General features: G+C 41.2%; 1 protein-coding gene across 1 annotated transcript in view; it reads left to right on the top strand.

Annotated features, from left to right (window-relative positions):
- Positions 1-13,092, top strand: part of Pamr1 (peptidase domain containing associated with muscle regeneration 1) — a 109,279-nt gene that overhangs the window by 14,474 nt on the left and 81,713 nt on the right. The window contains exon 2 of the mRNA XM_008852380.3: positions 12,630-12,806. Within this exon, the coding sequence (XP_008850602.1) occupies positions 12,630-12,806 (177 nt within the window). The remainder of the gene's footprint in view (positions 1-12,629; positions 12,807-13,092) is intronic.

Raw genomic sequence — 13,092 nt, 5'->3', positions numbered from 1 at the left:
TTTTTACCTTATAGGGCAGTTTTTATGCTCGGACTTGGTTAATATATAGTTTCCTGGAAGGAGGGGTATAGCAGGCAGGAGTCAGGGTTGACAGGGTGTGTCTAGGCATGTCTAAAGCAGCAGCCAAGCATTTTACAGAAGCTAAAAGAGCAATTAGTGGGGGTCTGGAGGGATTGGGGGTAGCGGGTGAATGAAGAGGGTCTCAGGGTCCTACAGAACTCTGGAGAGCCAGTATACTGCACTGACAAGACAGAGGTGGTGTTTTTTAGTAAATGTGGGGTTCTGATCTGTCTTTTACCTAAAGTTGTATGAGCTGAGGCACTTATTTCCTCTCCTGTTAGATGAAGAAACAGTATCCACTTTGAGTGGTGGTTGTGTGGATCAATGAACTGGTGTGTTTCAAGGACTTAGAGACAGCCTTAATATGTGGTGAGATGTAGGGTGTGAAGGAGGATTGGTACAGAACCACAGCATGGAGCTGTGTGCTTAATCTTCTTAAGAGAGTGATGCTAGACAGACTAAACAGGCTCCTGTGGATGAACTCACACTAAGGGACATCTGGGTACACAAATTTGACTCGATAGGCCTTAACATATATGAAAAAAATGCATGAAGTTCTATGGGTGGGATATGGAGGGGTACAGATAAAGGGAGCTAAATATGATTAAGATATATTGTATGAAATCCACAAAAATTCAATAAAATATATTTTAAAAAGAATAAAGAAAAATTGATATAAAAAAGAAAAGAGGAAAAGCAAGTGACAAATGTAATTTTAACTCTCCTTCTGTACCAAGTGTACATGATTCTAGACAGCAGCTTTCTTGAAAATCCTAGAACCTAAAGTGGGCTGATAAAGGCCTTGACTTTGTAGTTGTCACTATTTTACTAACAGAGAGAAACCATGAGAAAGGAAGCCTGAGTCACTGAATGTGAGCTCCATCAGGCTAGAACTGAGGGCCATGAGATAACAGAATGGTCCTCAAGGCTCTGGAGGAGTCACCTCCTTCCCAGGCCTGGGAAGCATTCTATCACTGTCTTAGTTAGCTTTCTATTGCTGTGATAAAAACACTGACCAAAACCAGCTTAGTGTGGAAAGGGTTTATTTGATTTACAGTACAGTTCATCATCAAGGGAAGTCAAGGCAAGAGATCAGGGCAGGAGTCTGGAGCACAGACCATGGAGGAATGCTGCTTACTGGCTTGCTCTCCTGGTCTGTTCTCAGCCTACTTTCTTATACAATACAGGACTGCCTGCCTGCCTAGGGGTGGCACTGTTCACAGTGGGCTGGGCCCTCCCATATCACGCAACAATTGAGAAAATGCCTCACAGACATGCCTACAGGACAATCTGATGGAGGAAATTCCTCAATTGAGGTTCCCTCTACCTAGGTGTGTCAAATTGATAACTAAAGCTATCTGATGGGATAGTCACCTTGACTCAGGGTCTCATTCTTCTACCCTGGGCTCTGTTTACCAGTCTCCTGAGCTGGTGGCCAGACCTTCTAGTGGTGAGGAAGGTTGTGTGCTATGAAGTAGCAACTTGGGAAATCAGGCAGTCCACAAGGAAGGATGATGTGAGCCAGGATGAGTGAGGAGCTCAAGCTGTCTAACTGTGTATCTTGCTGATTCCTACACCCTCCCTCATCTCAGAAGATATATAAAAGGCAATACGGTTCAAGAAAGAAAGTCCAGAAATTTTGATTAAGTGAGGCTAGATGGGAGATCTGTGGAGGTTTTGGCAGACTCAAAGGAAGGTTCTGATGACTAGAAGGAGGTTCCAACACATGATAAAAGTGCCTTTCCTTGCCACCTTCTGGGGTGGTCTTAGCCTGGCCTCTACTCTAACAGATAATGCTTCAGTCATTCATGAAACAAACTGACCCTTGTTTTCACATAGAATCCCCAGTCTTCAGGCTGACCTTAATGACCTTCTTTAACGATGTAGAAAACCTTGTGGTTGGAGGCTATGCTAAGGAGACACAATTGCTGTCTTCCCCTCTTCCTGCAGCTCTCCATCTCATCAGCAGTGAGTGGAAAGAGATCAGTGCTGGTAACCTCAAAGCCAACTGCCAGCACATTCCAGGGCAGTTAAAGTGAGTGCAGAATAATGATGGTGACCACAGTGACAGCAGCCAGCTGAGTCTCCTTCCTTATTCATTTATTTCACCGAACACGTGGAAGCCGTGCTGATTGACCACCTCACATGAATGGCCTTGGCATTCTTTTGATAAGACAGAACCAAGATGTTAAGTGATTTGAATTTTTCAAAGTGGATGCTGGAAGAACCAGGGCTGGACTAATGTCACTGAACTCCCCATCTAGAAAAGAACAGGGAAGTTTAGGCAAGGGCTGGGATCAAGCCAACAATGCTAAAATATTCTTGATACTGATTAATCCTAATTTAAAATTGATAGAGAAGCCCTTGCATATATAGGATTATTATAAAGAATTTCAAATGACTTTGAACACTTCCACATCAAGATAAAAAACTTCAGGACAGAAGTAAAGAAAAAAAGTTCTAAAAATACATTATCAGGTTTGAGAGGTTAGAAGACTCCGTGTTTATACATGTATCAATACCTATGTGTAGACACACAAGTAAACTGAAAACAGGTGACTTGAAAGATAGTCACCAAAATGTTAAGGTTATATCTGAATACCTTTTATTTTATTATTTATAATTTTCTTATTTCTCAAAGCTTGACAAGGAACAAGGAACTCTTTTTTTTTTTTTTTTTCTAAAAAAGCATCAGTTTGTGGGCAGAGTGGAGGTGAGGAGAGACTCATACCACCAAAAGTGAGCTTGGATATAAAAATGGGCTTTGGGTGATAGTCAATTGTAACAAATCACCTCTGGTGGGGCATGCTTTTGACAGGCTTGGGCTAGGCTGTGTATGAGAAATTGCCATAACATCCACTGAATTTTAAACACATTCATAGATTTACTTTTATTTATTTATTTATTTATTTATTTATTTATTTATGCATGTGAACATTTTACCTGCATGTGATATGTACACCATGTCTGTGGAAACGCATGGAGACCAGAAGAGGGCATCAGATCCCCTGGAGCTGAAGTTACAGATCGTTGTTAGCCACCATGTGGGTGCTGGGAATCAAACCCAGGTCCTCTGGAAGAGCAGCCAGTGCTTTTAACCACTGACCCATCTCTTCAGCCCAAATTCCACTGAATTTATTAATCTAAAACTGCTCTTAAAAATGAAATCTTAAAAAGTATTTGGAAAGAAAAAAGTATTTTATCCAATGGAAGAGTGAATAATGAGAAGATGTATAGAGAACCCAGAGCTCTACAAGCTTGAGGAGCTGAGATCATGGTCTGCACTTGATTGCTCAGGGCCTCAGTTATCCCAGAGTAAAGCATTGTTAGTCCTTTTTTTATTTACTGAAAATACTAGTAGTGTAAAACTCACATGTGTGGGTGAGGAAGATGACTCAGTGGGTAAGCATGTTTGAGCTGCAAGCCTGAAGACCTGGGTTTGAATCCTTAGCACCCATGTACAAAGCTGAGCATGGCTGTGCATGCCTATGATCTCAGTATGTGAGGGCAGAGACAAGGGGCTCTCCAGAGCTCTCTGGCTAGCCAGCCTAGCCAAAATGGTGAGCAAGAGAGCCTGTCTCAAGGACATAAGATGAAAAATGATAGAGGAAGACAGCTGACATCCCCTCTGGCTTCCATATGAAGGCACGTGGATACACACACCCTCACATGTATTCATCTCTCTCTCTCTCTCTCTCTCTATGACATAAGAACACACACACACACACACACACACACACACACACACACACGAAGCTTTTAGAAGACTTTATTTTTTAAATGTAGGACAGAGACAAAGTAACGTTTGCTCCATTCCAGGAGCTTGTTTCCCTTTAAGTAGCAAAGCCTGTTCACCTCCTGCCAGCCCTGGAATTCTGTGGCCCTCTCTTTCCACTAAGAATAAATTCCTTTGAAAAAATGCTTTGGTGTTGCTCTTGGCTTCCACAAACAAGGCCAACTTGTCACTACTTAGCCCTTTTCCTCTGTGGTACAGTGAAGGTTGGGGTAAATGATTTGGACTGAAAAGAAAAGGTACCACCAACTTTGTTGAATCATTTTGAAGAAGAAATTGCCTGAAGAACACAGAAGTGCGTTCATACAGAAGTGCTAAAGTGCTTTAGTATTCATCTAAGAAAACAGCCCGAACTTCCACTGCTATTGTTGTTTCTACCAATATTAGGTTCTGAAACTGGCCTTTAGCACCATACTAAAATGGTGGGAGATCCTGCCATGAAGGTCGCAGTCCACCATGTCCAGAATGGAGGATTCCCTTTCTCAGCAGTGCCTTCCTACTCTCTACCTGACCTTATTTGGAAAGTGTCTCCAAGCACAGATACCTGATCTTATTTGGAACATGACCTTTGGCATAGTTACCTGCAAGAGCTGCCCCTAGGGTTTTCCCATATGATAATCAGGCATTGCACTACAGCCACCCCATACCCCCTTCCCTTCCTACATGATAGGGTCCTTCTACTGCATGCAAATAAAGCATGCTATGAACACCTATCAGGTAAAACTTTGGCTGCTGTCTTCACCCTATATTTTCCCCTGACTCCCTTGAATAAATAAGCTGTCTCACTGAAGCTGACTCCCGGAAGGTCTTTTCTGTCATACCCATGGCCATCCTGACCCTGTTTGCCACCTCTGCTCCCTTTGTTCTCGTGGATCGGTGGCCAATGACCCACGAGGGAAGGGAGAGACCCACGCTAAAACACCTTGAATCTGTGCACTGAGGCCACATGGTCAGCATGCCCTTCCTACAAAAGTAATTCTAATAAACAAAAAGATCCAAGACGCTGTTCTTGTCTACTTACTATAATTTTAAATCTCTTCAGCTGGTCAGATTGAACTATTTCTCATTGGATATTTCATGTATCTACTTAATTTTTAAGATGTATTTTACTTTTTATTATGTGTATATATGTATGTGCAGGTGTCTGCAGAAGATGGGGGGTCTTGGATGCCCTGGAATTGGAGTTACAGGTGTTTGTGAGCTGTGCAATTTGGGTGCTGGGAACTGAACTTGGGTCCTCTGTAGGAACAGTGTGTGCTATTAACTAGTGAACCATCTCCCCAGCCCCCCTACCTACTTATTTCTTACACATCTGTTTCAGGGGGCACATTGCTGTCTCCTGGCTGAGGGAGTAAAGAGTCATGGACTTAGACCATGGATAAAAGAGCTCTGTTCCAGACCTTCAAAACCATGACCTTCATCTACTACCTCTATAAGTCATGGAAGTGGTCTCATTTTTACAAATCAGTTTCTTTCTGTGACTTTATTTTAACAACCCTAATCCTGTGAGGTCTGCACATTCGATGTTAATTTATGACCATTTCTTTTCATAAGAGTCTCCTACCAGTTTATGATCACGTGGGGGCATCTGATCAATGTCTATTCCTCTACCACACTGTGAGCTGCTTGAGGTCAGGAACTGTCTGTTTTTTTCTGTTGTTTTACAGCAGCCAGCCTCATTCTTGGGCCATAACTGACACTTAACAGTTGTTCATGGGATGAGAGAGTTAATTCATCAGTTTGCTTATGTTCTTGGTGTTGTGCCCAGTGGGGAAATGAGGCACAGGCTGGTCATGGGACTTGCTGTGGGTTAGCTTGTCTCTGAGAGGAACCCGTATGTTAGTCCCTTATTGATTTTTTAGCAAGTTATTACAAGCTTAGTGACTTAAAATAGCTCACATTGATTTCCTTCTACTTTTAGAAGTCATCTAAGTCTGAAGTGAATCTTTCTAGCTAAATCTGGATGTTGGATCCATCACCCTGCCATTTCTGGTTTCTAGAAACCCTTCCCCACATTCCTGTGCCATGATTCCCTCCTCTATTTTCAAAGGCCATCACTCCTGCAAACTCTAGTCCTGAGTGTATGCCTCCTCTGTGACTCTGGCAGTCTGCTTATAAAGGTCCTTATGATAGCATTGGTCATACCTTCCCCCATCCCAGGAATCCTAAATGAGCCATTATTTTCAAAATCTCTTCTTCCAGGTTTCCCTGGGATCATTCTCTGAGGCTAAGATGGCTCTTATGTGCAAAATCAATAGAATGAACTAACAGGGCAAAGGTGGACTTGCTCACTGAAATAAAGACATGCCAGTGAAATTATTTCAGGAAATTAATTCTTGGATGAAAGAGAGTTCCCCATTAATCTTCAGACAGGCTAGAGGTGAATGAATCTACTTCTTGAAGAATAGGTTTTCTCTGCTCTCCTGCGTGCCTTGGCCTTCCATATTGAAAAATTCTTATAAAATTGGCAGATGAGTTTCATTTATATAGTGACCCCCTCAAAGAGTTACTTGAATCCTTAGGAAGCCTGGGAGGGGGTGATATTTGCCCTGAGGTAGGTAGATGGAGAGGGTTAAAACGGGAGCCAACACCTGAGCACATCTGCTGTTCAAAGCATGCTGAAAACATAGTCTGGTAAAGAATTTTTCCCCTTCTGTACACTGCCTCTTCACTTGAATGATGATGTCCTTTTCTATACAGAAGCTTTTTAATTTTATTAGGTCCTATTTATCAATTGTTACTCTTAAAGCCTATGCTATTGGGGTGCTGTTCAGAAAGTTCTTTCCTGTGCCTATAAGTTCCACTGTATTCCCTACTTTCTCCTCTATCAGATTCAAGGTATCAGGTCTTATGTTGAGGTCTTTGATTCATTTAGGACTGAGTTTGTGCAGGACGAGTAAGGATCTAGTTTCTTTCTTCTACATGTAAGTATCCGTTTGATCAGCACCATTTGTTGAACATGCTGTGTTTTCTCCAGTATGCATTTTTGGTCTCTTTGTCAAAAATCAGGTGGCTGAAGGTACATGGACCTAAGTCTGGTTCTCAGTTCTATCCATTGATCAATGTATCTATTTTTATGTCAGTACTATGTTATTTTTATTACTATATCTCTGTAGTATCTTTACAAATGAATGTAGTCACTATGAAAATAAGGTGGAGCTTGCCTAAAAAGTGAATGGGTAATGAAAGCACAATACATTTACACAATGGAATATTATTTAGTTGTTAAGAAAAAATGAAATCGTGGAATTTGCAGGTAAATGGATGGAACTGGAAACACTCACCCTAAGTGAGGTAACCCAGACCCAGAAAGACAAATATCACATGTTCTTTCTCCTAAGTGTATGCTAGGTTTTATCTTTAGGTAAGTGTGTTTCAACTGGAAAATCCTTAGAGGTCAGAAAACTGTTAAGGTGCCATGAGGAGGTGGTTCATGGGAGGGAAGATAAAATGCAATGATATAAAGGGGAAAATGGAAATAATGGACTAGGAAGGGTTAAAAAGTGTAGGGAGTGGGAGGGTAGGGCAGAAGAGGGAATAAGAGGAGAAATAAATAATACTAAAGGCCTTTTGAAAAAGTCATATGGAAACCTACTACTGTTGAAGCTTATTAAAATATATACATATACAATATAAAAAGAATTTAAATGTAGTTACATTTAACAGGGATTCAGTAGCTCTACTGGATACCATAGGTAGCAAATAAAAAGTTCAATACTAGGAAGAGAGTCCCCCTTTTGGAATTGTTGACCAGAGAGTTCCCATAGGCAAACAATATTGGCTATTGCCATTGCTCTTGATTACCCATCAGAACTTGATGTAAGACCCTATTGCTGAAGACACTACATACATGAGATGTAGAAAAACAAAACATAAATCAAGCTGATACTGACCTCAAAGCTTCATCTCTACTGGCTAGCTTATAGAGTGCTAGAAGGTGCTATACATGCTACTGAAAGGGAAAAGTGATCATCAACCTTACCCAGCTGTGAACCCTGAAAACTACAATAACAACTGGCCTGGCAAGATATGTCTACTGGTGTGATAGTGGCATGAATGTTATGGGAGTAAATAACTACCTTCTGACTGAATTTAAGGCTCAGTTTACAAGACAGAGCCCATATCCAGCACTGATATCAGGCCTAGTAACAAGAGCCAGAGGTGGTAAATGAATACAAGAAAACAGTGTTTTACAGACACAATAGGGCAGTTGCTTATACAAACCCACAGTGCTTGTGACATCATGCAAAAGGCCTCTGCAAGCCCAAGCCAGATAAAAACCCAGTATAAATGGAGGACATCAGCAAGAAACTCCAGCACTAGCTGAGGAACTACTGGCAATTGATAGCTTCTAGGAGAAGAAGACTCAGTTTTCTTTAAGGGTGTGATGTCACATAGGTTGACCAGTTTCCAGGGGGTAGACCCACATCCAGGAGCATTTGGGGACACAAATTAGACTCAATAGACCTTAAAAATAATAATAGAAAGCCAGGCTTGGTGGCGCACGCCTTTAATCCCAGCACTCGGGAGGCAGAGGCAGGCGGATCTCTGAGTTCAAGGCCAGCCTGGTCTACACAGTGAGTTCCAGGACAGCTGGGGCTACAGGGAGACCCTGTCTCAAAAAGACCAAAAAGGAAAATAGAAGGCATGAAGTTGGGAGGCAGTAAGGCAGGTGTAGGGATTGGGGAGAGGGGTCTGAATATGATCAAAATACATTGGATGAAATTCTCAAAGAATCAATCAAAAAAAGAAAAAGAAAAAAATATACGTTCTGATAAGGGAGGCACTAGAGTGGAGGAATGTGGGCTCAGGACTGTGCAGTTCATCTACAAAATTAAAATGACAGCTTCAACAGAACACGACAAAACTTTTTTTTTTTTTTTGAGATAGGGTCTCACTATATAGCCCTGTTTGGCCTGAAACTCACTATGTAGACCAGGCTGGCCTAGAACTCACAGAGATCCATCTGCTTCTGCCAAGTGCTGGGACTAAAGGCATACACTACCATATCTGGCACAAAACCCATTTTTTTAAAAAAGTCTATAGATGTTTAATATAGGAGAAATAAAAACTTATACTTTTGCCTTGAAAATGTATGATCTGTGGATGGATATTGAGGACCCATGGATATTGAAGGCTGTCTGTAATACATACAAAAAGATCACAAGTTGCTCTGAGGGATAAAAGACAACCAATAGATACTGTGTGCGATAGAATAGTGGGTGTATGTGGGATACTCTTCTGATAAGACCAGGGCAGACCTTCTCTGACCAGGTGTGATGCAAAGCTGAAACAGAGGCCATAGGAAAAGCAAGGAGGAATGATTTGGGGTAAGAATGCATTTGGGGGTTCTGAGAAACTGAGAGAAGGTGAGAAACAGTTAGCAGGCTGTCCAAAGCTCTGTGGACCACAGAACTTTGGAGGCTTATCCCAAAGTAGTGGTAAGCAACTTGAATAGCTTAAGGGAGAAACCAATATGATACATACTTGAAAAATAAGATCCTTGAGAAATGTATGCTTGTTACTGTTGTGTTTAAGCTATTAATTAGCAGATGCTGATGCCTGGCACCATGAAGCTCCTTAGATATAGTGTGTTGACTACTCTTTTTCCCAGGCCAGAATTGGATGAAATGCACTCATGATACTGGGTAGTAAACTGAGGCTGACAGTGTCAAGTAACCTAGCCAAGGTCACTCACCTAGTCAGTAGCAAGGACGGAATTTTAAACTCAGGTATCTGTCTGATTCCAATGTTTGACCCTTGACCATTTTGTTTTCTTGAGCTTTCCTATGCCCACTTTTTAAGCATAAGTTATGTGGATATAAATGTACATTTTTATAAATGTACACTATATGCAAACATAAAACCTGCCATTTAATCTATTTTTAGTACAGCCCACAGGCATTAATCACGGTCATACTGTTGCATAACCATTTCATCTCCTTCCAAAACTTTTTTGACACTTCAGATAGAAACTCTAGCTGTTAACTCCCCTGTCAGCCTTTCCCTGGGTTTTGATAACCTCTACTCTTTGTCTATGAATTTGCTAATTGTAAGTATTTCATCTAAGTAAAATGAGACTATTTATCCCTTGGCTTCTTTTGTTTGGTATATTTTCAAAGTTAATTGATATTAAAGCCAGGTGTGGTGGTGCACACCTTTAATCCCAGCACTCAGGAGGCAGAGGCAGGTGGAGTTCTGTGAAGACTGAGGCCAGTCTGGTCTACATAGTGAGTTCCAGGGTAACTAGGGCTACAAGGAGATTCTGTTTCAAAAACACTCTCCCCCCAAAAAGTTCATCAATGTTGTAGCATGTGTCAATATTTCCTTTCTTGTCATGGTTGAAAAATATTCCATTCTATACATACTGCTTATTTTGTTTATCCATTCACCTCGTGAGAGACAGTGAGTTATTTTAACCTTTTGGCTATTGTGAGCATTGGTATAAAACTGTCTTTGAGCCCTTGCTTTCAGTTTGAAAAAAAATTTATTCCCAAGGAGCAGAATTGCTTGTGGTAATCCTACGATGACTTTCTGAGGACCTGCCCCGCTGTGTTTTACAACAGCTGTGTCACCTTCCTTGCTGTGATGTCTGAGGGTTCCAGTTTCTCTACATCCTTGCCAACATCATTTTCTTTATTCTTTTTCAATCTGGGTGTTAGTCATCCTCATAAATGGCATATCATTGTGATTTTGACTTGTGTTTCCTAATTGGCTTGTGATTTTTCTTATATCTGCTTTTTGACCATTTGAATCTCTCTTTTGGAGAAATGCCTGTTTAAGTAATTTGCCCATTTAAAAAATTGGGTTTTTGCCTCTTTTTGGTTGAGTTGTGGGAATTTCTTTTTTAGATCTGGACATTAAATTTGTATTAATATATGATTTGAAAGTATCCCCCTCCCCATTTCCTGGCCTGTCTTTTCACTTTCTTGATAATGTCCTTAGATGTACAAAACATTTTAACTTTAACGAAGTCTGAGTTATCTGTTCATTTTTGCAGCTCGTGCTTTTGCAGCCATAGCTGAAAGTCCGTTGCCTCCAGTCTTGTACTTTGCCCCTGGGTTCCATCCAGTGTCCAGTCTTCTGATCCCATTTAGATTTCAGAAGTTGGGCACTTCATGGGCTAACAGCATGGAGGTTCAGCTGAGTACAGAGCAGAAAGTTCTGGAAGCAATCCTCATGATGCTAGTCTATTGCCAATGTGAGGGTCTTTGCTGGTCCACCCATATTTGTGCAAAAGGATGAAAGAAAGCCAAATTTTCATAACACAAAACCTACTGAATTTTAAAAAGTATACCATAATATACATGTGGTTCTTTTGCCTGACTCTAAGAACCTGAGCCTGGGAGTAGATGGCAATTTTTTATGGATCTACTTGGTGAATCAATAGTAAGTAATCCTATGTTGGAATCCCCAAATTTGGGGCAGGAAAATAGAAAGATAAGTGATGAAGGTCAAGGTCTAGAAGCCGACACAGATGCTAGGCACAAAGCATGCAGAAATGCCAGCATACAGCTGCGAGGAGGGCTCATGGGCACTTGCCTGGGTTCACTCTTCCTCAAATGCCTGACCCTCTTCTCTATGCAACATTTTTAGAAATGGAAAGTGGGAAAAAAGAAAAACAACAAGAACACCAAATCAAAGCTAGCAGGTCTGTTTCTCAGCTGGAGTTCCTCAGTGAAGCCTCCAACTGATTCCTTTTATAGATTTTGCCAAATGGTTTTCTTTTTTTACTTAAGGTATATTTTTTGTGTCTATTAAAGGATAAATGAAAAAGAAAGGAAAAATATCCTACCTACAGATACATTTTCTTGGGGTAAAGAATGCTTGTCTGTACTTGGGACTGAATGAAGTTGGACTAATGAGTTCACCCTTGAAATTCTCCCAAACACACTAATGAAGGTACTTTTTGTCTTTTCTCCTGAGTTTAGCTTTGAAGATACTATGAAAATAGCCTGGTACAAAATTGAGGAGCCAGGTTTGGAAGCAATGATGTCGTCTCCACTTGGCCATCAACCTTGCACTTGGATGGTCCCAGTGGTCTCTGGACTTTTTTGATGGGCCCCATGGCTAGGCTACACTGTGTAGCTCTGCTGTTGAATGGTCTCCCTTGGCATGTTCAGTATACCATCTGTGCAGTCTGACATATCTCATGAAAAATAGAAACAAGAGCTGAGGGTATAGCTTGGTGATGTGTGCTATGGTTTTAAGTCCTAACACAGACAAAACAAGCAGAACCTAAAGACATTCGTATTTGTTTATAAATCATGAAGATATTCTACTGTGTCTCCTTCGATTATATACTGCTGAAACGTGATTTTTTTTTTAAACAAGGTCTTGAATTTGCTCTATGGGTCAAGAATGACCTTAAACGCATGATCGTTCTGCCTTTGCTTTCTAAGTGCTGGGGATTACAAGCATGCACTTCTACATCCAGTTTATGTAGGGCTAGGGACCAAGCCTAGGGCTTCATGTATGTGAGACAAGTGCTCTATGAACTGAACTACATCTAGAGCCTCCAGATTTTCTTTATTTATTTTTAAAAATAAAAATTAAGTGAACAACAGATTTCATCTGTGCTCCAATGAATGGCTTTGAATACTCGTTAGGTATTCAGTGTTTCCACTTCGAGATGTTGGCCTGGGAAGAATTCATGCTATCTCATTCAGGCGAGGCAACACTCCTGCAGGTCAAGATTCCTTTCTAATGGCAGAGTGCTTGCTGGTCTTCTGTTGCCTACCAGGCCCTAGCCTCACCTGCCGGTTTTCTATTGCAGAATACACAGTGATTAACGAAGCCTGCCCTGGAGCTGAGTGGAACATCATGTGTCGGGAGTGTTGTGAATACGATCAGATTGAGTGTATCTGCCCAGGAAAGAAGGAAGTAGTGGGTTACACCATCCCCTGTTGTAGGAATGAGGACAATGAATGTGACTCCTGCCTTATTCACCCAGGTGAGTGTGCAAGGGGACACCAAGAGGTGTCTTCATATTGTCTGATGTAATGAACAGACACAGAGTGAATGTCTGAATTCTAGCAGGCAGCCATCAGGGGCTGTGGTTATTAAGGGTAACACAATTCAGCTGAGTCTAACTACGGGCAAAAGAACCATAGGAATTAACATTCCTTTCAGTGTAAATCTGAAAATTCATCCACTCATATGTTCACTGAGCAAGCCCAGCTTCTCCTATGCACCATGTCAGTTATAGGGAGGACAATGTGATTTTTTTATTTATTTAA

Source organism: Nannospalax galili, unplaced genomic scaffold, assembly GCF_000622305.1.
Source record: "Nannospalax galili isolate Female #2095 unplaced genomic scaffold, S.galili_v1.0 scaffold126, whole genome shotgun sequence".
Taxonomy (NCBI): domain Eukaryota; kingdom Metazoa; phylum Chordata; class Mammalia; order Rodentia; family Spalacidae; genus Nannospalax; species Nannospalax galili.
Note: the sequence above shows the minus strand (reverse complement) of the source record. Positions and strands in the feature narration are given on the sequence as shown.